This window comes from Nansenia antarctica, assembly GCF_963989245.1.
Source record: "Nansenia antarctica genome assembly, chromosome: 2".
Classification (NCBI taxonomy): Eukaryota; Metazoa; Chordata; class Actinopteri; order Argentiniformes; family Microstomatidae; genus Nansenia; species Nansenia antarctica.
Window position 1 is genome coordinate 62,078,351 of NC_137675.1, and position 25,736 is coordinate 62,104,086.

Consider the following 25,736-nt stretch of genomic DNA (forward strand, 5'->3'; position numbering starts at 1 on the left):
AGGATGAAATTTCCACCTACGTTGTGTTTGTGTATGCCATATTTTTATCTGGATAAGTAGCCTACCTGTCATGCTTAGGTTATGGACAATTAATTCATAACAGTGTTTAATTGATTATTTTGTACTGAATGATCCACATCCAAGTGTCTCAAAATACTTTGTGCTAATATCAGTGCTCAGCAAATATGGATGAAGGTTTAAGCTGTTATGGAGTCAATGTATGCTGGTGAACAGGACGGAAATTGATGGAGAGGGAAAAGAGGATGCATAGGTAGTTTTTGAGCAGGGCTAGTTTTGAGCTCGAAGCAGCTATACTGCTCTCCCCCCAAATGGTGCTGAAAGGGCATTCACTGAAGTCCACTAAGCATTTTCCAACTTGACCAGTTGGTTGCACACATTCAATTAGCGTTTTCTGTGGAGTAAACACATTAAAAGGCAGTTCATGCTCGTTTTTTTTGTAAACTGACATTTCGTCAAGTCTGACCTACACGGAATCAATACATATATTGATTAGGAATGAAGCAAAAGCCAGAGAGTTATCCAGAGTGCCTCAAACATGTTTTCAAGCAATGACCGCATGAGGTCTCACTTTTGAGAGCGAGAGAGAGAGAGAGAGAGAGCGCTGATGTGTACAGAGCAGGAACTGAGAGAAGGACAGCCTAGTAGATTTCACAAGGAGCGGCTGGAATATACATCTGTACGCGCGCGCGCCAACAAAATGTTTTCATCATAATCCATTATTTGCGACTCAGACACTAATACTTATCTCAGATGAGATAGCTAATTGAATAACTGCCCACGGGCACACAAACTGCAGTGGCGCTATATCCACCCCAAACACCCTCACTTTCGAAGCTTTGGAGTTGAGGCATTCATTGAATAAGCAAATAAACTCACAACATGGCTACGGAACAAGAAAAGAACAAAACGCTTTTAAAAGAGCTATTGGGAAGACCTGGGAACGGGAGCTGTGCGGATTGCGGAGCGGCAGGTACAGTATTGTTGCAAAAAAGAAAGTATTGTTGATGTCAGGTGGCGGGCGCTCCCCGAGACAGGTAGGCAAGGTCGTTGAGTTTCCGCACGCACGCAAGGCGCCCCTCTTGCAGTCGATGCGATGATGGGTGATTCTTTTAATCTACGTTTCAGATAAAATACTGAATAGCATATCATACACCTGTTATGATGGTGGGTTTGTAACTTCGTTTGTAAATGGTTTACCAGTAAAACATTGTGTACCAATGTCCTTTTATTTCAATAATTGGCAGACAGTTTCTCATACCTAATTTAATTTTGATCTGTAGATGACCATTCCTCAGGCAAAAGGATGATAGTAATTTTGTTTCGCTATCTCACATGTTATGACTGTTTTCATCTCATGGTGAGGTGTGTTATGTGTTAAATTAATATCGTGCTAAAGATTTCGTCACTTACAGTAACTTGATCACCCCCCCACTGCCACACAAATACAATGTAGGCCAAGTGTTCCTTTGTTTGCAGACCTTCATCAGATTTTCAGTGATTGTTTAATCAGTCACAAGTGCAGGCAAACAGGTAGGCAGGTATGACTGCATGACAACAAAGTGAACGCATGTTAAGATCACAGAGTAGGTGTTTAAGTATGTAAAAGGAACCTAGGGAATCCAGACAGGGAGTGGGATAAAGACCTACAGATGATCATTTGCGGGAACATGTCCACAAGGATTGGTTAATCTATTGTCAGCCCTTGGAGCCCCATCCCATAGAGATAAAACAGTTGTTCTATGACTATGCCCCACCCACTCAGTGGGAGATCTGTGGGAGACTCTGTCTCAGGACCAGTGCCCATAGTCCATTTGACTACAGCTAGTGTACCTCCTCAGAGCAAGACATGGATGCTTCATCTGATCATATAAGGGAGGCTGGCTGTGATATCATTTCCAGAAGCCTATTGTGACAGTACATTCTAGTAACAGTAAATGTATGATGTTGTAGATTAGCTATATTATGACTCACTCAATATGACAAGCAGTTGTTACAGATGCTGTTAAAGACTGGGCTTAATACACATGTGCATAGCCTTATTCATTTCCAGGGTGTACATCATGATTTGATAGGGGCAATAGATAATATTGGCATGAATTTGGATGGAAGTCCTTATGCGGTCAAATCAACAACATTTAGTCAGACAATTAAATTGGAAAGTATGATTACTGATTCTAAGGGGCTGTTTTAGCCTTCCCCCGAACAAGTGCTTCTAGGAAGTTCTTTAAGCTGATCTGTAGTGTGGTCCTTGTCTTCAGCCAAGCGCCCATTTCCCTGCAACTAAATACATTATCACATCAAACTTTCATCAGATAATAGGATGACAAAACAAATGTCCATGAATTTTGAATACTCTTTATTTCTTATTAGATACCAGTGGTATGAATGGGCAATAAAACTAATATATGCCCATACTTTAACTGTAAAGTGGTCTAATTATCTACTAAGGTCTCATTAGACTCTGCCACTCTGCCAATCAATATCATAGTGGACCACTCTCATTAATTAAAGCCTGCAAATGGTACTCACTCATAGATTATAGCATAGTTAGACACATGTCTTTATTTTCCGGAGGGTGTGCTGGCTTGCCGTGGATCAGAGAGTGAGTTCAGTGGATCCAGTCCAGTCTGATCTGTATGGGAACAAAATACTGGGGGAGGGGAGAGTATATATATAACTGTATATATATATATATATATATAGATAGATATACACACACACACACACACACACACACACACACACACACACACACACACAGACAGACAGAGGGTGATTCAGCTGATCTCTTGAGGCAGCATATTCAAAATACATGTCTGATCTCCCTCTGATCTTGGTGCAGCAATCAGATACAATTGTCCAATCCTCATCCACATCAGTGCGCCTTCCCAATGCTATTCAGTGTTTCAGTCCTTAGGTGTGGTTTATTCTAGGGAGGGACAGTTATAGGCTTTACACACTACAGGGCCAACCTGAACCATACTATGTTGGCTTGGGTACTTTTTTGTTCACATTGTCCTTTCAAGCACTGTTTCAGCAACTACAGTGGATGTGCAACCAGACAAACATAGTATAGCTCAGCTCAGAATGCAGTGTCTTAGAGATGTTTCTTATTTCAAACTCACAGCATAGCTTGTGTGTTGTTGTATCTACTATGGCTTCAACAGTCGCTATACGTAATGCACTCATGATTGTACTCAAATAAATGTGATATATAATTTTTACTCTCTCTCTCTCCCTCGCTCTCTCTTGCTCTCTCACTCTCTCTCTCGCTTGCTCTGTCACTCTCTCTTGCTGTAGACATATGCTCACTGAGTGACTCATCTTTTATTCTGGTTTATGATCACTTAACTAGGAGACAAAAATGGCAATTTAGAGGAATGGCGTGCTACTTTAAACTATCCTCACTCTGATGTGCTTCTCATGACTATGGTTTGGTATGGAGTTACACTCAATGTAAGGAAGGTACCTTGTGACGCCTTCAAGCTATATTTATATTTCTGTGGTTTGTGTGTGTCTACTCTTTAGTTTTTTCAATGAACAAATGACTGAAACATCCATCGAAAACTTGAACCACATGATTTTGCTCTATTTGCCTGACCCAATTACAAAATAGCAGCAACTGAAACAAAAAACAATACAAAAGCTTAAATGCAAACAAAAACTCCCTCTTCAATACTAGTAAGACATACACAAACTATGTACATATTCAGAGCAGTATTTTACAATCTTTGCCAAATGTGGACCGTAATGACTATGTTCTATTGAGGACAGCATTGCCAACCTTTTAGTAAAAAAAAAAAAAATCTAATCAGGGCTGCATACAAAGGTGCTTCACTCTCGGCTCTTTGAGACTCATGGAAGGTTTTCTATGGGAAAGAGAGAAAAGAGAGAGTTAGCATATCCTGTTCTAACAGAATCATGTCTCCAATATCAGAATAATGTCTCCAGCCTGACCTTTTAGAGCCAGCTAGCTATTTGTTGTCATATATTCATTTTCAGAAGGAGATAGTGGAATATTGATGGTTGCCATCGGCTTTCCTTTCTTCTCTCCTTGCATCACTCGTCAAAGGGATTCCTTGATGTCCTGAACTCTGACTGAACTTTGCTGGAACATGGGAAGTTTGCCAGCATGAAAACTGGAGAAAAAGAAAATCAGCTTCACGATGTTTTTGATGTCATGTCTGCGCTATTTCAGGGACTTGGATTCCCTTTTCCAGATGATGATATCTGGCCAGTATTTCCATATAATCCCTTTTGTAGGTTTTTTTCTGCTTTGCAGTGTCCAATTGCATGGTTCTTCCTACAATGTCATGGACTGATATGTTTACTTGTGAATATCAAAGATATGCTAGACCAGACCTGGGCATTGTGCGGCCCCCGGGCCTCATGCGGCCCTATGGCTGTCCCTGGCCGGCCCTGTGTGAGGTACATTTTTATTTATTTCATAATAATAGAAATAACATGTAAATAAGTGTAGGCCATGTGTCCAGTACAATTGCATTGCTTTTATTTTGAAGGCGACAATTTTATTTTCAATTTACGTATGTGCGTGCGTGACTATGTTATGGCGCTTTTCCACTACCGTGCCGGCCCGTGCCGTACCGCGTGAGCCCAGTTTGTTTTGCTTTCTCCACTGCCAACCTGTTTAGAAACTAGTTCTTAGCCTACACGTTTATTTGTCAAATACATGCTCTGCGTGTTTCTATTTGTGATGATTAATAAATAATCTGTTGGTCAAAGATAAATTGATAAATGAAAGGGAGCAATAGAGGAATCTAGGGCCTACCGGCATTTGGAAAAGTAGTACAAATATCCATCTGACATATATATATATATATACAAATACTTATCAAATGTAAATTTTGTGATATAAACACAGCTGTTTTGCATCACGCATAGCCCGCAGCTGTATTTGGAACACGAGTTGACTCGCTGGAACGAGACAGGCGCGCGAGACTGATACACACCACACCTCTGCCATATCATACCTCATGTATTTATCCATATGCCATATCACACCTCATGTACCACATGTATTTATCATAATATTTTCCAATATAAAACGGTATGATCAGATATATGGTACATTGCAGTCGCACGCGCCCGTCCCGCTCAGGTTCTATAGATCGCGCAACCAGGGAATCGCCGACATCATTTTATTTGATGTAATTTCTGTGTTTCTGTGAATTCATATATAGCCTATAGCCTATTGCATTATTTTAAAATTGACAGCGCTGTAAATAGCGTCATTCAATGCACAACACACGTCATTTCACACGATTTTGATCGACTTTCTGCGGCAGCGAAATACATTATCAATATCTTATTATCAATTATCAATATACTGGTGGCCTGAGGTGGTCCAGTGGTCTAGCACCGTGGTCGTGCACACATATGTCGGCCCTTCTTCTCCTTACTTTCCTGTCTGTCTTCATCAGTCCAATAAAATGAAAACTATGAGTGGGACAACTGCTCACAGGGGTTGTTATATGTGATTATATGGAATGGCTGAATATGTTCATTCTTTTTATTTTGATTACATTATATAATTGTATTTGGTTTAATGACAAATAAACTTGAAACTCGAATGATCTCGAGCGCGTACCTGCACAGAGCGTTCATGTGCCGCAACCTGTTATAGTTAGTTTCACCTATACTAGTGAAAAGAGCTGAAAGAAAATACATGAAAGAAAGGAGAGAAAGAGTACAGAATGATAAATCATTCAGAATGTTATTGGTTTTAATATTTCACAATCTGCCAGAATAAGCACGCTCCCTTGCACGCCCAGCCCATCATTTTTGATGCCGCTAATGTAGTAATGTCTAATGAAAAGTGTGACAATGTCGAAAGACATGATGTCATAATCAAAATATAAAACCTGATTGGATTAAATAAGATTCTGTTGTGATTGTGTTGACATTGTTGTGATGTCAAAATAAATCTTGGTTATGTAATGTGTAAAGTGGAGAGGAGATTGATCGGGACTGCGGGAGTTTTCATTACTAACGAATGATGGTTGATTATTATTATACAAAAATAATTGTAATAAATATTGCAATATTGTGTTATTATAATTATGAGCTTCACAGAGATGCACAAGCCTGTCGTGTTTATTTGTTGTGAACTTCACGCCGGCCGTAACCCGCTTGGCTCCCCTCTGCCCCTAAACTCTTTCTCTCTCCTGCCTGGGTGGTGTGTAGCCTATTTACGTGGTGGTCACCACAACACACGCACACTTTATTTGTCAAATACACACTCTTGCGTGTTTCCATTTATGATGATGTGGAATCGCCGACATCATTTTATTTGATGTAATTTCTGTGTTTCTGTGAATTCATATATAGCCTATAGCCTATTGCATTATTTGAAAATGTACAGCGCTGTAAATAGTGTCATTCAATGCACAACGCACGTCATTACACACGATTTTGATCGACTTTCTGCGGCAGCGAAATACATTATCAATATCTTATTATCTCTTTTTCAGTTTCAGAATAAAAGTCAGAAAAAAAAAGTTTCAGAATAAAAGTCTGGATAAAAAAGTTTCAGAATAAAAGTCTGGATAAAAAAAAGTTTCAAAATAAAAGTCAGAAAAAAAAAATCCTGAATAAAAGTCAGAAAAAAAAAGTTCCAGAATAAAAGTCAGAAAAAAAAAGTTTCAGAATGAAAGTCCGGATAAAAAAAAGTTTCAGAATACAAGTATCTCAGCATGTCTCGCTGACATTTGAACTTGGATGGTTGACCACCATCTCAAGCTCAATCTTAACAAGACCGAGCTCCTCTTCATCCCCGGGAAAGCCTGCCCTCTCCAAGACTTCTCCATCACAGTGGAGAACTCTACTGTAACCCCCTCCCTGACAGCCAAGAACCTTGGAGTGATCCTGGATAACCGACTATCCTGTGCGGAGAACATTGCAGCAACGGCTCGCTCCTGCAGATTCCTCCTCTACAACATCAGAAGGATACGACCATTCCTTACCAGAGAGGCAGCGCAACTCTTGACCCAGGCACTGGTCATCTCCCGCCTGGATTACTGCAATGTACTCCTGGCTGGGCTCCCCGCTTCAGCCATTAGACCTCTGCAGCTCATCCAGAATGCTGCTGCCCGGCTGGTATTCAACCTCCCCAAATACTCGCATGTCACCCCTCTCCTTCGCACCCTGCACTGGCTCCCGATAGCAGCTCGCATCAGATTCAAGACCCTGGTGCTTGCATACCAGGCAGCTAAAGGGACAGCCCCTGCCTACCTGAAGGAAATGGTAACCCCCCAAACCCCTGCCCGCTCACTCCGTTCCTCCACCTCGGCTGGCCGACTGGCCCCACCTCCTCTACACAGCAGTCGGGCTGCCCGATCACGTCTCTTCACAACACTGGCTCCCCGCTGGTGGAATGAGCTCCCCACGGCTGTCAGAACGGCAGAGTCACTACCCATCTTCCGTCGTAGACTGAAGACCCATCTCTTCAGGTTACATCTTAACTGCTCCTACGTCTCCTAAAGACACCCGCTTTCCCCTCTACTGTGTCCCTAAGAACTTCTATTGCCCCCCTTGTACTGTTTCTCAGTTTCTCCAGTAATATAAAAAAAAAAAAAATAAAAATAAAAAGTTTTAGTAGAAGGCGATAATAGGGAGAAGGTTTTTCCTTCTATCAGTGGCCCCGGGCCCGAGCTAGAGTACTCTTCCTGCAACGAATAGTGGACTGCTGATTCACATGCTTAGTATTCAAATGTATTGATTGTAAGTCGCTTTGGAATAAGGCGTCTGCTAAATGCCAAAAATGTAAATGTAAATGTAAAAGTCAGATAAAAAAAGTTTCAGAATGAAAGTCAGAAAAAAAAGTTTCTGAATAAAAGTCCGAAAAAAAGGTTTCAGAATAAAAGTCAGAAAAAAAGTTTCAGAATAAAAGTCTGAAAAAAAGTTTCAGAATAAAGTCAGGAAAAAGTTTCAGAATAAAAGTCTGGATAAAAAAGTTTCAGAACGCACGCACACACGCCAGCACGCACGCACACACACACACACACACACACACACACACACACACACACACACACACACACACACACACACACACACACACACACACAGAGACAGATCTGTTCCGGACACTGTTTGTTATTGGTGTCTGTCAGGAGAGTGAGCCAGCCAGAAATAGTGTCTGTGAAACTTTACTCTACCATGATGTTTCAAGGTGAGTCGTCATGACACCTGATAGACCCCCCTCCCTCCACACACATCAGACAGATAGGAGAGCACCACCCTCCTCCTCCACCCCCAGTGGCCCCCCAGGAGGATTGCCTTATACTCCCAGACATTTCTCGAGACACTCTGACACAAGCTCTAATTGCCTGATTGATGTCCAGCGGTTATTATTATGAAGCCATGCATGACTGGAAATGAGCTGAGGTACTTTCAGTTCAATTGCAAACTCTATTCATTCAGAGGAATGAATAGATCAGAGGACCACACTGTGGAACTCTAAACTCTAATATCTAGGTCGTGAGGAGGCTACATATGGCGCTTTTCCACTACCGACCCGAACCGGGCCGCATTTGTATCCGAGCCGTGCCGTGCCGTGCCGTACTTTCAGAAACGCTCCCAGGTTGTCGCAGACTGTCTGGACTGAGGAGGCTGCAGCAGCTGAATAGGCTATGTCCCCCCTCTCCCTCCCTCACAGTCTCTCAACTTCTAGCCCAACTGGCTCCTGGATCTCTCTCTCTCTCTCTCTACCTTCCTATGTCATTCCTCCACTTATGTGTCTCACTCTCTCCCACCCACAACCAATCTTGGTCATCTGTGACAGAGACGATTTATTCTGTACACGATTTATCTCCTACATTCAACCCGCGAATGATTCATTCAATCAATCTATGAGCCCTTATGCTGTATGTGTTATGGTCATGTTTTGGCTATGAGCCAGGGCCAGATACACCTAGACTGTCACTCAATCAGAGCAGGTTCAATCATGTGTTATAGAATGACTACAGGTACAAACACATTGACTCTAGTCGATGTATTTGGTCAAATCTATGACAAGTATTGGTCAAATCTATATAGTTTACTATTGTATAAGGGTTCTTGAAAGGAACCTACAATATTGTAATGTGGTGATTCTCTTACCTGAGAGAATCATTTCTGAGTAGGTGAACCATTGAATCTGAATGGGAAGGAAGGGAGCTAGATTCTAGGTTTCTGTTCCCTACCTCAATGGGATTCGAGAACATTTTCTACAGGGATGGTTAAGCTGTTACTGAGCTGACAACTCAGATGGAGCTGTCACTCTGGGAATGCCTATTTCCCATGCACTCTCTCTCTCTTTTACTGCATTGCTTTGCATATAATGGAAAAAAAGGAGGCTGTTCATGTGTGTGAAAGAGTGTGTTGTAGCAGGGTAGGTTGTTGACAGTGGTGTGTGTGTGTGTGTGTGTGTGTGTGTGTGTGTGTGTTTTTGTATAGCTGTGTTGTGGTGTTGGCAGGGTAAGATGTTGATAGTGCAGTGTGTGTGTGTGTGTGTGTGTGTGTGTGTGTTGTGTGTGTTGCAGACCCAGAATGGGCATCCTACACCCTGGGTGTGTTTGTGTGTGAGTGCTGCTCAGGCCTCCACAAAAACATGCCTCAGATCAGCAGAGTGAAGTCTGTGCTGCTGGACCCCTGGAGCGACTCTGAAGTGGAGGTGAGACGTGTGTGTGTGTGTGTGTGTGTGACAGCCCTACTGTATGCTATAGGTGAAACCTTGCTTGTTCTAGCTACTGCAGCCTCTGCCCCAGCCCTGGCCCACACTCCCATGTCCCGGCCTAGGCATCACTCTCTGCCAGCCTGGCTGCTGGCTGCTTGGCTGCTGGGGGGATAGAACAAGTCATCAGTCTCAATTCAGTGTGGGGAGGAAAGGATGAGCCAGCACCTGGCATAGACAACCAGTAGGCTATAGTGGAGTACAGATGGAAAATGGGTGGGCGGTGTGTGTGTGTGTGTGTGTGTGTGTGTGTGTGCGTGAATGCGTGAGTGTGTGAGTTGAGGTTGTGAGGACAGCCTTTTAGACATAATTATGGCAGGTGATTGATAGAGAAAGTGAACGAAGCGAGAGGGAGGCAAAGTGAAAGAATTGCTGGGAAGGCAACCTGTGTGTGTGTGTGTGTGTGTGTGTATGTGTGTGTGTGTGTGTGTGTGTGTGTGTGTGTGTGTGTGTGTGCGTGTGTGCGTGTGCGTGTGCGTGTATGTGTGTGTGTGTGTGTGTGTGTGGTGGGGGGGCGGGCCTGTGGTTCTGTAGTTGTGGGGTAGTTAATGAGAGAGACAGAGCAGGGAAAGATCAGTAGCAGCAGGACTCTCCCTATGGGTTAGGAACCCCACATACAGACCTGCACTCACTAGCAAACACCTCATTAGCTATGGCCAGGGTTGGACTGTTTTTGTGTGTATGCATGTGTGTGTGTGTGTATCATCATCCAGCTAATTTGAAACTTTTTCTCCCTCTCTCTCTCTCTACAGTTCATAGCGTCCAATGGTAACAATGCTGCTAAAGCCAAATACGAACAGAAGGTGCCGCCTTTCTACTATCGCCCAACTCACACAGACTGTCAGTAAGTGATGAGGCCCCCCCCCGACACCTACTCCTGATGTCCCTCACACCCTAACCATACTGGATCTGTCAACCGCTGTGTGGATCCTGAACTGATTGTGTCTTCCAAACGCTTGAGGAGACAGATGGCTATATATTCCAAACACACAGAAACTCCTGAACTCGAACGAACTCCCCTCTGCCCTTGAATTGATAACGACTCTCACATATCCGAGGTGAACGTTCACTGAAACACACTGTACACACATGTAAGATAATGATCTTGTGCACCTCTAGAGGTGTGTTTACCATAACAAATCATCAGAGTATTCAGTTTGGAATTCAGCCATAGTGGACGAGAAAGTCCCCTCTTACTGGGGTCCACTGCTTCATGTGGATGATGGGAGTGTTGACGCTCTGTGACTGTAGCGTGAGGAGGAAGCACCAGGCAGTGCAGTATTGGGGGGGGGGGGGGGGGGGGGGTGTAGGTGGGGTTGTTCCTCCACAGCTAAGCTAATACAACCGTTCCAGTGATATAAATAACCCTACAACCACCACAAACCTCTCTTCTGCTACGCCTTTCTGCTGGGAGGTATTTCTAACTAGGAAGGTATTTCTAGCAGACAGTGAGAGAGAGAGGGAGATAGATAGAGAGAGAGGCAGAGCAAGAGAGAAAATGGGATGGAAGGTGGATGTGATGAAAGGAGCCTAATCTCTTTGGCATGGTAATATGAAGACTTTTTCTTCTCTGCACACACACACACACACACACACACACACACACACACACACACACACACACACACACACACACACACGCGCGCGCACACACAGTCAGTCAGTCTCAGGAGATAGACGGTTGTGTTTGTTTATTCATATTGCCTTACGCATGTTAAGCCGGATTACTGACAAGACAGACAGCAGAGTGAGGGAGGGGGGGTTGGGGGGTTAATGAAAGACAGGGATAGGTACAGGAGAGGTAAGGAGGGTAGGGGGAGTTAGCGGATTGAAGAAGGAAGTCAGGTGGAAAAAGATAGAGAGCGATGGGTGTAAGAGAGAGTAGAAGAGTCATTCTGTGTTTAGGTGTGATTGTCGAATGCAATGTAACATTAAGATGAGATATTTAGAATCACTATCAAGTGGTTGGGATGTGAACAGTCTTGCATCCATGTAGATTAATGAGACGGTGAATCACAGTGAATTAGCGTGCTGAAGACGAAGTAGACACAGTCAACACACTGCACTGTACACACCGACTGTTCTGCAGGCTCCTCCGGGAACAGTGGATCCGAGCCAGGTATGAGAGGAACGAGTTTGCGTGTGTGGAGAGACAGGAGCCGTACTCTGCAGGTAAGATTTACACACACACACACACACACACACACACACACACACACACACACACACACACACACCTACACACACACGCACACACACACACACACACACACACACACACACACACACACACACACATAAACTGGCAGTGCTCCAGGCTTGTGCACAGAGACCACAAACACAGATTGTTTCTCGTGGCCTGATCCAGAGAGACAGACTATGGATTCCCAGGGGAGTCAACCTGCGTCCTCTCTGTCCCGGTCACAACGCCTCCCATTCTCTCAGCTGGGAATGCTCTCCCAAGACCCTGAATTCCAATTCTAATTTACATTCTTGGGATGAACAGCAGATATAATCAGAGAGAGAGAGAGATAGGAGTTGAGAGACTGTGAGGGAGGGAGGACGGTGAGGGACAGAGGGGGGGGACATTCAGCTCCTCAGAGAGAGAGACCTCATTATTTCCACCCCCCCTGTATCCCAGGAAAACTTATTAGAGACGTTCATTCGTCTTTGATAGGTTGTATAGTGCCACATTCAATTGGACTTGTTGAATCATGACTCATGTCTAGCGCTACTACATCATGCTCTCTCTATGGAAGACGACAGGATCCAGTAATAAGGTTGTTACCGGGGAGAGCAATACAATACCAGCTGTCCTGTCCGCTCCCTTCAGGACCTGCCGCGTCATCTTCTCCTCTGAAACACCTCCGTGAATCACAGAGACAGTCGGACAGGCGGCGGGCATAGAGAGGGGGAAACTATCTCCACCTCCTCTTCTCAGAAGGACCTGTGTCTCTCGGAGCGCGAAAGTGGGCCTTGTTATGCGGCCGAGTGGGTCCGTCCACCTCATTGCGGACGAGAGACACCAGGATGTGATAAGTGACTCAGGGCCCAGCATGCACTGCAGCGCTCAACTCATTCACATAGCCCAGCCCAATGAGTCTGTCCGTTGGTCAGTTAGACACTTAGTCAGTCTGGGGAGGGGCATTGTCCTTCGTCGTCCTCTCAAATCTCTTTCGCTCTGCTCTACTCTGTCTTTACTCCCTTATTTTTTATCTCTCCTGTCTCCTGTCTCTCTGTTTTTTGTGTTTTTTACTGTACTGTTTTACTGTAAGTGAGCTTCCTCCTCAAGAAAGAAAAGGTGATGTAACCTATCCCTGCCTGTCGTGTGTGTGTGTGTGTGTGTGTGTGTGTGTGTGTGTGTGTGTGTGTGTGTGTGTGTGTGTATGTGTGTGGTAATGGTGCATGTCACTGTGATGGATATCTCCAGGTTAATTACCCTGTGCAGTCTCATTAGAGATGGGAGAGAGTGACACCATCCTGGGCACTAATCAGATCCAGCTAATCCATAATTAATGACCAGAAACAACGTGCTAAGTAAGGGCTTGTCAAAAGCTGCAAAAGAAAGGGAATTGAAAATGAGCACCACCACTTCACCTGTGTGTGTGCTAACAAGGATTTCCAGCACACAGCTTTGACACCTGCTATAGTGCTGTATGTGCGTTGGTCTACTGTATTTCAAACAGCATGTACTCACCACTGGGCAGGCTGCTTAGGATTCAAGGCCTGTCTCAAACCACCTAATTCATACTAGGGGTGGGCATCGACGATCGATAATTGATCGATAAGGATCTTGGTCGATCACAAAATAAAACATTTGGTCGATCACAAGACCAAATGTTTTATTTTGTGATCGACCAAGATCCTTATCGATCAATTATCGATCGTCGATGCCCACCCCTAATTCATACTCTTCAGAGTGATAATACAAACCCATAGAGGTCAGGCTGCATACAGAAGAATATGCAGGTCAGCGTTCCATTGAATAGGTCTGTTGTGTCCCACAGATCGGTCCCTAACACCGGTCGCCAAATAGATCAACTGCTCTTCCCTGGGCACTGCCACTGCCACCGCCCCAGATGAATAACACTCCTAATTTATATTTCACGGAGGTGGGGGTACCCTGGGCCAATCGTGGTGGTGGCTATCATCTCTGATGAGTGTCACTCTGAGTGGGATCACTAGTGGCTCTGGTTCTTGTCAGTAGACTAACTACTGTTATATCTGACCTGAGGTCTGTCAGCTTGGGTCTCTGTCAATGCCAGGGGCTCTGTAGGGAGGGGTGTGGCTGTACCAGGGGCAGCCACGTGGCACGTGGCTGGGCGGAGGACAAGGCTGGTGTGGTGCTGGATGACAGGGCCCTCTCCCCAGCGCCCCGTGATTGTCAACACACCTCTCTCTCTCTCTCCCTCCATCTTCTCTCTCTCTCTCTCTCTCTCTCTCTCTCTCTCTCTCTCTCTCTCTCTCTCTCTCTCCATCTTCATCTCTCAATGGTGCCTTCTGTTGTGTAGCGTACAGGGAGCCAGAAGAGAATGAGCCTGTCTCTCTCTCCAGCCAGCGAAGAATGCAGCCTTTTGTTCACTCCAGCTCGACATGACTTTGTGCTGCGCCTTTCCTAACAAACCAGCCCTGGGCTAGCAACCCGTAACCCCAGAATGCTGTCCAGGCAAGGCTACTGAAATAACCTGGCGTAGGACCTAGAGAGAAGAATTACAGTAGTCACTGCTGCTGTCACAGAACGGGTGTTAATCTCAGTTTTAGCCTGCGACTGTGATGTCCTCTTGTGATGCATTCCCCCCCCCCCCCCAGTCAGACACCGCCACGTCCAGCTGATCCTGTAGGTCAACGTTGGCATATCACAGTGAGGGATCTCACCCCTGCTCCCACTTGTCCTGCCCATCCCGCCTGTTGCATTATGGATGAGAGTGGTTCACTCCCTCAGCCGCAGGGGTGCTGTGTACGGCTCAGAGGACGATGACTTCATTACTACTCTCGGAAGTGGAGGAGAGAGGGAAAAAGGAGAGAAAAGGAGGGGTGGGGAGAGAAAGGGAGCTAGATAAGGGGGTTTCTGTTCCCTACCGCCGGCATTTTTCCCTAAGGGGACTGGAACATTTCTACAGGAGTGTTACTGTAGCTGACAACTCAGATGGAGCTGTCACTCTGGGGATGCTAATTTTCCCTGTACTGTCTCTCTTTTACTGCATTGCTTTGCATATAATAGAATGATGCTTATCAACATACTATACTATGTTATTGCTCATATTTTTTCGATTTTATCGAAAATAAATAAGGTGTCATTACTTTCTAACATTGATGATGAAGTTACCAGGGCAAGATCTGTTGCTTTGGATTTGGGTGTAAAAAGAAAAAAGAGGAGGATGTTCATGTGTGTGAAAGAGTGTGTTGTAGCAGGGTATGTTGTTGACAGTGGTGTGTGTGTGTGTGTGTGTGTGTGTGTGTGTGTGTGTGTGTGTGTGTGTTTGTTTGTATAGCTGTGTTGTGGTGTTGGCAGGGTAAGATGTTGACAGTGCAGTGTGTGTGTGTGTGTGTGTGTGTGTGTGTGTGTGTGTGTGTGTGTGTGTGTGTGTGTGTGTGTGTGTTGGCAGGCTAGGACAGTGACAGTGCACTTCTGCTCTTAGCTCTGGCCCTGTTGGCCCAGACAGAGTGAGGACAGAGAGGCCAGTGACAGGAACAGGCCTGGAGGACAGAGCCAGGAGGAATCTGGCATGTGAGTGTGTTTGTGTGTATGAGGAAGAGTATAGTGTTGAAAGAGAGAGGGATAGGGAGGGCTGTGAGAGATGCATTTTACTGATCATCTCTAAGAGGAGAAAACGGAGTAGGGGAAAGAGTAAGAGTATATATATATATATTACATTGAATGAGAGGGTGTTTCCATGAACATGTCTTGTGATATAGCTATACACTATACACATACTATACACATACATATAGCTATACACTATACTAGCTCTGTGATGTACTGAAGCAGAGTAGTACATTGCTCTGTATGTACTGGGTTCTGGAATGAGGCAGGTTCTGCTCTGGGCGGGGTCATGGTTGAGTCCAGTCTGTGCAGTTCGCGGAGCAGGGTGGAGGACAGGGTGGTCTCGGTCAGGAGTTTGATTTCAGCATTGATCGGGCTGGTGGAGGAAGCCATCGATTGCGTAGGGCAATTCAAGGTGAATTATTCATGTCTGCCGAAGACTGAGACGCCACCAGACCTGACCCGCTCTGAGGATGGGGACAAGTCCAGATTCAGACAAACGCATACACAGACACACACACACACACACACACACACACACACATACACTCGTTTGCACACGCTCATGCACCGAAGCGCTGCTGTTGCCATGCACCCACACACCTACACACTCATACGCCCACACACCCACACACTACAAGGCCATTTTTGGGCGAAAATCCGTCCCTTTACTGTGTTTTGTGGATTGCCCTCCCTAACCGCTTCCCTCACATTTCTTCTGTGTCTCTGGAACGGGACCCCTGTGGTTTCTCTCTTCACAGGATACAGAGAGGGGTTTCTATGGAAACGAGGGCGAGACAATGGACAGTTCCTGAGCCGCAAATTTATTCTGTCGGAGCGGGAGGGTGCTCTGAAGTACTTCAACAAGCATGATGTGAGTGGTTCTTTGCACTTGTTCTCTCTCTCTCTCTCACATACACACACACACACACACACACACAAACACACACACACACACACACTCCCTCTCTCGCTGTATTCCCAAGTCTCTGATCTCTCTAGCACTTGACGGTCCAGCGCTGGCACTGCTCTAAATAACACACCCTGGAAATGTAAGATAATAAGATCTTAGAGATTTCATATTCCTCTTCCTTCTCCCTCTCTTCATGACTTCAGCTGTCCATTTATAAATAATTCTTAAATCCAATAGAACTCGATAGCAAGAAAAATGATTGTCGCATAGCACCCATATTGTTCCAAAGACTAGTAACCACTCCTATCCCATGCCCCTCCTCTTCTCTCCGCCCACAGGCTCGAGAGCCCAAGGCCCTTATGAAGATCCATACCCTCAACGCCACCTTCCAACCGGCCAAGATAGGCAACAACCACGGGCTTCAGATCACCTACCTGAAGGACAACAGCACCAGGAATATCTTTGTGTACCACGAGGATGGCAAGGTGAAGCCTGCTAGGCATAAACTGTCTTGATTATACAGTGCCCTGCGTAAGTAATGGGACAGTGAAGCATTTAAAAAAAACGTTTGGCTCTGTACTCCAAACATTTACTATGAAGTATATATTGTCAACTTATGCTATTGTTGTACACATTGGTTTCACCATTCAGAACATTAAGGGCACTATAAGTAATGGGACAGATTAATATAATTTCCAAATTAAGCACTCATGTTTAGTATTTGGTTGACTATCCTTTGCATGAAATAACTGCATGAAATAACTGCCTGAAGTCTGTGACCCATTTCCCCCACCAGACACTGGGTATCTTCTCTGGAGATGCTTTGCCAGGCCTGTACTGCAGCCATCTTCAGTTGTTGTTTGTTTTGAGGTCTTTTTGCATAAAATCTTTTCATCAGGAAATTAAATGTTCAATTGCATTTAAATCTTGCATTTAAAAAAGATTGACTTGGCCAGTCAAGATCGCTCCACTTTTCGACCCTGAAAAACTCCCTACTTGCTATGGTGGGTCATTGTATTACTGTAAATTGTACTGAAGCAGACAAGATGTTGCTGTCCACCTCAGAATACATTCTTCAGCAGTTACATCATCAATTAAGACAAGTTAGCCAGTTCTAGGCTGCAAATCATAATGCTCCCTCCACCATGTTTCAGATGAGGTGGTATTCATCATAATGCTCCCTCCACCATGTTTCAGATGAGGTGGTATTCTGTAAACCTTGTGCAGGTCCTTTTTTCTCCAAACTTGACTCTTGCAATCACTCTGGTACATACTAATCACTCTATACTAATCACTCTGGTACATATTAATCACTCTATACTAATCACTCTGGTACATATTAATCACTCTGGTACATACTAATCACTCTGGTACATACTAATCACTCTATACTAATCACTCTGGTACATACTAATCACTCTATACTAATCACTCTGGTACATACTAATCACTCTATACTAATCACTCTGGTACATACTAATCACTCTATACTAATCACTCTGGTACATACTAATCACTCTGGTACATACTAATATTTGTCTTATCTGTCCACAATACCTCATCTGTCCATACAAGACCTCTGCAGGCTGTCTAGTTACTTTATAACTGTAACCTGACCTGTCTCCATCTTGAGGATAACTAGTGGTTACCCCTTTACGGTGAAGCCTATGTAGTTCAGCTGATGACGTATTATGCGGATGGTAGTCCTTATGCGGATGGTAGTCCTTATGCGGATGGTAGTCAGTTCCTGATCTGTGGGACAATTGTTTTGGAGTTTTTCTTTTGTGAGCATTCTTTTGTCATCCACTGTAGAAGTGGTCGTTTTTTTACTTTTTAATAATGATGTTCCAAATCTGTTTCTGATTTTGGCTGTTTTACATACATGAAAATCAGACTCCAAAGGCAAATGCAAAGCCTAGAATGAATACTAGACTGACGACACAATTGACAGCTCTCTTATACCAGCAACAATGATGCGACTGAACACACCTGACTAACCAGAAACCCATGTCAAGCCAATTGTCCACTTTTGGTGCCCTGAAATAGGCACTATTTATAAAAAGTGTCATTTCTAAGCAGTGAAACCAACATGGACACAACTGTCATCAAATATAATCTCTACTTTGTTAGATTTAAAATGTAACCTTTTGGAGTACAGAGCCAAAAGAAGAAATGCTGTGCTTCACACGGTGGACACTGCATATGTTGAATAATACCCAAGACTCTATAGGAGGCATGAGTTGCAAAACAGCCACTGATGACAGAGCAAGAGTGTGCCTCCCTCTGCAGGACAATATCTTCAACTGCACGTCTTGGCAAGAAACATCCTGAAATTTAAGATCTCTGTTTCTTGACAGGAGCTTATTGCAAGGAAATAATGCTGAGATCAGTTTGTCTTTAAAAAAAACAAAAAAACTTTCTTCAGGAAATGGTGGACTGGTTTAACGGCATCAGAGCAGCCAGGTTTCACTACCTGCAGGTGGCTTTCCCCGGCGCCCATGATGCTGATGTGAGTCACACACACACACACACACACACACACACACACACACACACACACACACACACACACACACACACACACACACACACACACACACACACACACACACACACACACACACTAATCCATTTGCTTTTGTTCTCATATCCGTCCAGTTGGTGCCAAAGCTAACAAGGAACTACATTAAGGAGGGCTACATGGAGAAGACAGGTCCAAAAGTGAAGTGGTTTACTTCTACCAGTAACACCCAGCGCTGAAGAGCTACTAACTTATTAGTCTTATGGCCATAATGTTAAAGGTTATCATGCTAATAATGACCTCTATCACCACAAGTCTCTTGCCTGCCTTACGTAATTCGTTTTAAATCCATCCAGTATCCATTAGGTATTGTGATACTGCATCAAGAACACAGTGGCATAGTGCCCTGCTTCACTATCCTGTTTCTCTCTTACAGCACACAGAGGGCTTCAAGAAGAGATGGTTCACCATGGATGACAGGAGACTCATGTACTTCAAGGATCCCCTGGTAAGCCAGCTGTCCATGAGTAAATTAGGCGCAACTTAATATGAGTCCAACAGGTGGCACTGTACCACTTCAATAGAGAAGTAAGCAATTTACCATGAGAGCAGTGTCTTCACAACCCCCGCCCTCAAATGGTAAATTGCTTTTCTACAACAGCCACCACATAATATGAAAATTATACAAATTATACAATCATTAATTGTTTCAGAATACATATATCCTTCCGGCACAGAATATAGTCCCATAAACAAGATCAACGATTGCATTGTAGGTCAGCACAGGTGTTCTTAATCAGATTGATTGGGAGGCGCATTGATACTGGAAATGCAGTCTGAACTGAAGGTTGTTGGGGTATTTACCACTGTTGCTAGCCAATCAGAATCCATTATCCAAACATGCTGTTGTAGAATGTGCTTTTTTGCACGTCATATTATACCCACACACCCTAATACACACATAATGATTACCCCCCCATCTCAAAGGATGCCTATGCACGTGGTGAGGTGTTTGTAGGGAGTAAAGAGAACAGCTATACCGTGATCCCCGGCCTGCCTCCGTCCACCCAGGGATACCACTGGCAGTTTGGAATCACCATAGTAACACCGGACAGGAAGTTCTTGTTTGTCTGCGAGACAGAGGAGGAGCAGAGGGATTGGATGGCTTCCTTCCAGAGGGTGGTCAACCGGCCCATGCTCCCTCAGGAGTATGCAGGTAGCCCCACCCACACTATAGTCAGACAGCAGCTTATACCAACACCTACCTATACCTCATACATACTAGGGTTGGGTGGTATACAACTTTTGACACCGTTGAACTGTCCCCAAATGTAACCATGGTTTACGGTATTACCGTGGGATTAAAAATCACGTAGGGCTTTGAGGGAGCCGTCAATTTCAAACGATGAATGTAGTCGCTGCTAAACAGTGCACTTCAACTGTGATTGTCCATCTTATGTTACATTAGCGTTTTTAACATGTTTTTGTTCATTTCATATCTATTTTTTATGTGAAGCACTCAGTGCATGTAATTTCCTTGTTGTAAAGCACTTTGAACTTATTTTTTTGTATGAAAGGTGCTATACAAATAAAGTTTATTATCAGAATGATTATTTTCACACAAAAATGTGACACATGTTCCAGTTGTATTCTCTGAACAACAACAGAAACAGAATAGCAAACATTAACAACATCTATAAAGCTACAAATATAAAGCTTGAGTACAAATACAGTGGGTAGTCTCTATAGGCCTAAATAAATAAAACATTTTACGGCGTCTGTCAACCAAATGGAAATTACAGTTAATTAAATTAACAAATCTATGGCCTATAATCCAGTATAAATACATTTAAAAATACAAAATCACAGCCTATAGCATCCAGTAGGCATATCAAATAATGACAACATAACAATAAATAACAAAAACGGCAATAACGGAAATGGGCATTAAAGCGTATCCTACAGACCCCAATGGCTATTCATCAAGCCTATTCTAGGTTTTTCACCAGAAAAACAAGCATGTTTACTTTTTCAGGCTTCAGCAAGGCACGTAACGGATTTACAACTTTGCCTGCTGTGCTGAACTCTGATGGTGAGCTTGTGGCACACATGCACAAGTACGTTCGGGCCACCCACGACGTCAGTGGAAAGCAGCTGGCTTCATTAGATTTCCACCAGAGAAGGGGATCTTCATCTCCGTCAATCACAGGCTCGCGAGTCGCGACAAAAGGCAGTCATCTCTGATTCATCTCACATTCTTTGGCTGTCACCTTCTTCATGTAAATCTTACACACAGCCTTGTCAAGATTTACTGGCTCGCCAGTTGGAACCCGAACTGCTTCCAAATTGCAGCAGTTGCTTTTTTTTAGGGACCAACTTGCTTGCACTCACCATATTATTTTTCTCCGTTCTGAGAAGCTGTCACATGACTGTGTTTTTTGACAGGTTACTTATTTGACAAATGACATTGTTTACAAAGGTTCTGTCATCACTTTCATAGCAACTTCAACAACACAGACAGTGGTGCTTAAGGTGTTTATTATATATAACAATTTATGATGGTTTTATGACGGCATTGAAATGGACACTGTTGCTATTCATGGTTCACGGTATTACCGTATTACCGCCCAACCCTAATACATACCTTAGTACTAGACCTTAACTGTCCCTCCTGAGACATATACTTACCCTCTACCCCCCTGTACAGTTTCTCCGGTGTCATAATAACATTAATTCCTTCTTCCTACTTCTAGCACAATGACTACCAATGGCCCCAGGCCTGAACATATATTACTTTTTCCTACTATGACTGCTGGATAGATGATTCACTTACTTAGTCAAATGTATTTGTTGTAAGTCGCTATGGATAAAGGTGTCTTCTAAATGCAAAAAATGTATCCGTATTCATGAAACCTGGCAGGTTCTCTCTTGATTTATGGCTGGTTATGACTCGATATCTAGTATGTTACTACTTATGACCATATCATTATCATTCGCCTTCATTGGTGGATTGTGGATTTTGACTTGAACAACCACATTCTACAGTGGCCGAGCAGAGTTCTGAGGGTCAAGTTCAATGAGTTATTATGCATTTTGCTCTCTGCAGTGGAGGCCCACTTCAAGCACAAACCATGAGAGCCATGACTGGCTCTTCCCTGTGCAGAGGACCCATCTTGTATTCTGGATAAAAGGATGAACTACATCAGTGTGTGTTACCACAGAGGGGTAAACGAGGGATGGAGAGACTCCAGTAAGAGCTGCTATTATACCTTGCCAAACTCTCTCCCACCTTACCACATTTCCACCAGACTCACCTCAGCTTTGTGCCAACCTTGTCCTCTACGACTCTGAATTGCTCTTCATTCCATGTTGTAGAGTTGGACTATCGTAATGCATATCATATCATTAAGTCATTTGTAATGCAGTTCTGATGAGAAAATAACTTATTTACAAATAGATGTATTGACTTCTGGCCTGAATGGCCTGGAGTAATGTATACCTTGCTGCTTGAAGTTGGACTTACTTGACACCAATTATTTACCAACGTATTTGAGGCTGGAATCAAGTAGGCATTTCACAAACAGTGGGAAGGGACTCAGTGTGATCAAGGCATTTGTCTCACACACTCCCTCTGTCTCTCTTGGTTTCCACAGACAAACATTCACACTCAACAGGATTGTCAGAAACTGAGAAACAGAAAATACTTGTGCAGTATTGGTGCAGATATGTTAATGTATTTATTTATTTATTCATTTGTGTAATGCAGCTTTTAACAGTGTGCCACGCACAGGTACAGGAACCACATTGTTTTATTTATTTTTAATACGCATTGTGATTGTGTAAAAACCTGTAAAACATACCTAAAGGGGAAATCATTCTAATTTAAATACAAAACCTGTTTCCTATTATCTGTTGTGCTATTACCTTTTCTGTCCAACAGAGGGTGATACAGTCAAAGCTTTAAACATACTATACCGTGCACAGAACTGTGTTTGGATAATTTCCAGAGTCCTCTTTAGTGCTGTGTGACAGATGTGAGAAGATGTGTATTGGTTGAAGAGGACGACTTGTCTCGTGTACCTTTTATTGTATTTAACTTGAATTTTCAAGAAAGTTGTTGCACACTGAAAAATAGTAAAACGTCATGGGTGGTAACAATACATTGTCTGGACATCTAGTTTCGAAAGGCAAAATATGACGTAAATACTGTACATTTAATTTTCTGTTTCTATGGATGTTGATGGTCAATAAATGAACCTAAAGCAGAATAAGAATGTGACTTTGAGAATGACTTGTGAAGGCTACTGACGTGTCTGCTATCACTGCAGAGAACAATCATAGAAAACATTGTGACTGTCTAATTTCTGGTCAATTAAAAATGTAAGCAGGTCATTATAAAGATCCTCGGACCAAGATTTTTACAAACATATTATTTTGATAAAACATTTAAAGATGACAAACACGATATATACACACAACATATCCATATATCTATAATATAAAGCAGCGAAAGGTAGCCTAACAATGCTTCAAACAACTATGAAACAATACTGCAGCTTTAAGGAAAATATTGCAAACAATAATATTGGTTTCCTTTCCTCATCGTTGTTCATTCTAAATTACTGTACATTCTAAATTACCGTACAACACTTTACACGCCATTTACCTAAAGAGGTTTTCCCTCATTTCAGCTGCTTCTCCCTTAAGTTTTCTGCAGGTTCCAGACTTCTCCAAGCGTTGTCTACATTGAAACTGCTACAGTAATATAAATCTAAGGAACAAAGCATGTGCTCCTCTAACAAATCATTCATATACTGGCAGGGAAAAAAGCTAATAATAAACTCAATATTTTACACATTGTTATTCAAAATGAAACACTTTTCCAAAATATACATATTCTTAAACCTTCCTCTGTTTTTAAATAAACTATTTAAACTATTAAACTTGATTGTATATGGTTGGACTTGAGACGTGGCTGTAGAAGACAGGGGAAGTGGCCTTCAAGTGATGTACATAGCCATGGAGACAGGCCCAGAGATTTCCACACTACACATGTCCAGTGTTCGGGTCAGGGGGTAAGGAGATGACCAGGGATCCATCTTGCCAGGGAGCTGAGGAGGAGTGCTCTCCCATCCACCAATGACTTTCCCTGGGACAGCTCCCATCCCTGGTCCCTTCTCACCCCCAAACACCCAAGTCCTGACCCAGGCTCTTTGTCCTTTCTGTGGCTGATCCTCTAGAGGTCAGATAGAACTACTCTGGCCTCTTTTCCACCAATGCAAACCTAGTTCTAGTTCTGGGCTGGTTGTTAGTGCCAGTTCGCAGTTGGTTCAACTTGCGAACCTTCTAAGAACTGGTTTGCTTTTCCACGGGCTAGAGAGCCACGTCATTACATCACTGTATACGACTGGTCCAACGTATTTGTGCTGCTTGTTGCGATTGCTATGGACGGCGATTACGTTCAAGAAGAAAGGTAATTACAGAACACGTTTTGATTATTATTAACACTGAAAGTAAGATGTTAGTGTTAGCCTTTGTTGTCAGATAGCTAGCTACCTAGCATTGACTACGTTGGTATTGATTGGTTGTTGGTTATGATAATCCTGCCCCCCAGCCCCTGATGTAAGTGGTTCTTGGTTCTAGACCAGACAATTGTTGGTGCCACTGTGGAGGTAGTTTTCCTGGCTGAGAGCCAGTTCTTTTGCTGTCGAAACGTGAAAAGCTGGTTCGATATTAGGCACCAGCTCAGAACCGGCCCTCAAATTGCCTTGGTGGAAAAGAGGCCCCAGTATCCTGGACATGTTTAAGGAGCAATTTTCATTGGCACTGATTTCCAGTTCCAATCAAATCTCCTGCAATCCTTTTGGAATGAGACACATCAGAACACATTGGAATGAGTATATCCGATTTGTACATACCATTTGTCTGTGTCAATGTTTTAACTATAATATGTCATCTTGCTTGTTAAATACCACCATATAGTAAAGATAATGCTGATGAGTTGAGGTGGCTGAAAGAGCCTGTGTATGACTGGCAGTTATACTGAGCCATGCATGTTGCCACTGATATACAACCATGACCATGTACATCTAGATTGATCCAGATTTGCACATTCATACTATGAGTCGTACTGGACATTCTTACATCCATACAGATGAGGCTGAAATGAGAAGACACGTCCCTATGTAAAGAGATGCAGCCCATTTAAGACAGTGATATGGGGCTATTCAATGGCAGGGGTTATATGGAGACATACAGAAAAGTACTGTGACAGAGGACCATATTGGGGGTGGGGGGTACAGAGGTAGGGATGAAATAAAAGGAATTCACACAGTGATGGGGTAAGAGTGAGGCCTGGGTTTAGGCATACATTCACAGCTGCAGGAAGAGGTGGGTCAGTGTGGGAGCAGTGCTTTCCCAGAACACAGGAGGAGGAGGTGGATGAAGAGGGAGAAATACTAGCATTTGGGACTCTTTCAGAGGGAAAAGAACAGACAAAATGAAGGAAGGACGAACCGGGTGGTCACACAGACGTAGCTGACCTAGCTGACCACACATAGCTGACATAGCTGACCTCCCATTTCTCAGCCTCCACATGGAGTGACAGTGTCACCGAGCATGAACATAACACATCCGATGTGGTGCAAGATACATGACCTCCACACTCTTTACCATCTCACTGCACGCACGCACGCATGCACACACACACACACACACACACACACACACACACACACACACACACACACACACACACACGATGAATGGGCCAAATGTGACAAGT

The 25,736-nt window shown here is 43.6% G+C and overlaps 1 protein-coding gene across 1 annotated transcript; it reads left to right on the plus strand.

Moving 5' to 3' along the window:
• Positions 1 to 900: 900 nt before the first annotated feature.
• Positions 901 to 22,087, plus strand: LOC308149584 (arf-GAP with dual PH domain-containing protein 1-like; the record flags this gene model as incomplete). The annotated part of the gene is made up of 11 exons (XM_080522447.1): positions 901 to 991; positions 9,564 to 9,694; positions 10,507 to 10,598; positions 11,844 to 11,926; positions 16,280 to 16,392; positions 16,770 to 16,916; positions 18,857 to 18,940; positions 19,090 to 19,152; positions 19,389 to 19,460; positions 19,940 to 20,168; positions 22,059 to 22,087. 11 exons carry the CDS (start codon positions 901 to 903, stop codon positions 22,085 to 22,087), a joined length of 1,134 nt encoding a protein of 377 aa, XP_080378573.1.
• Between the last annotated feature and the right edge of the window lie 3,649 nt (positions 22,088 to 25,736).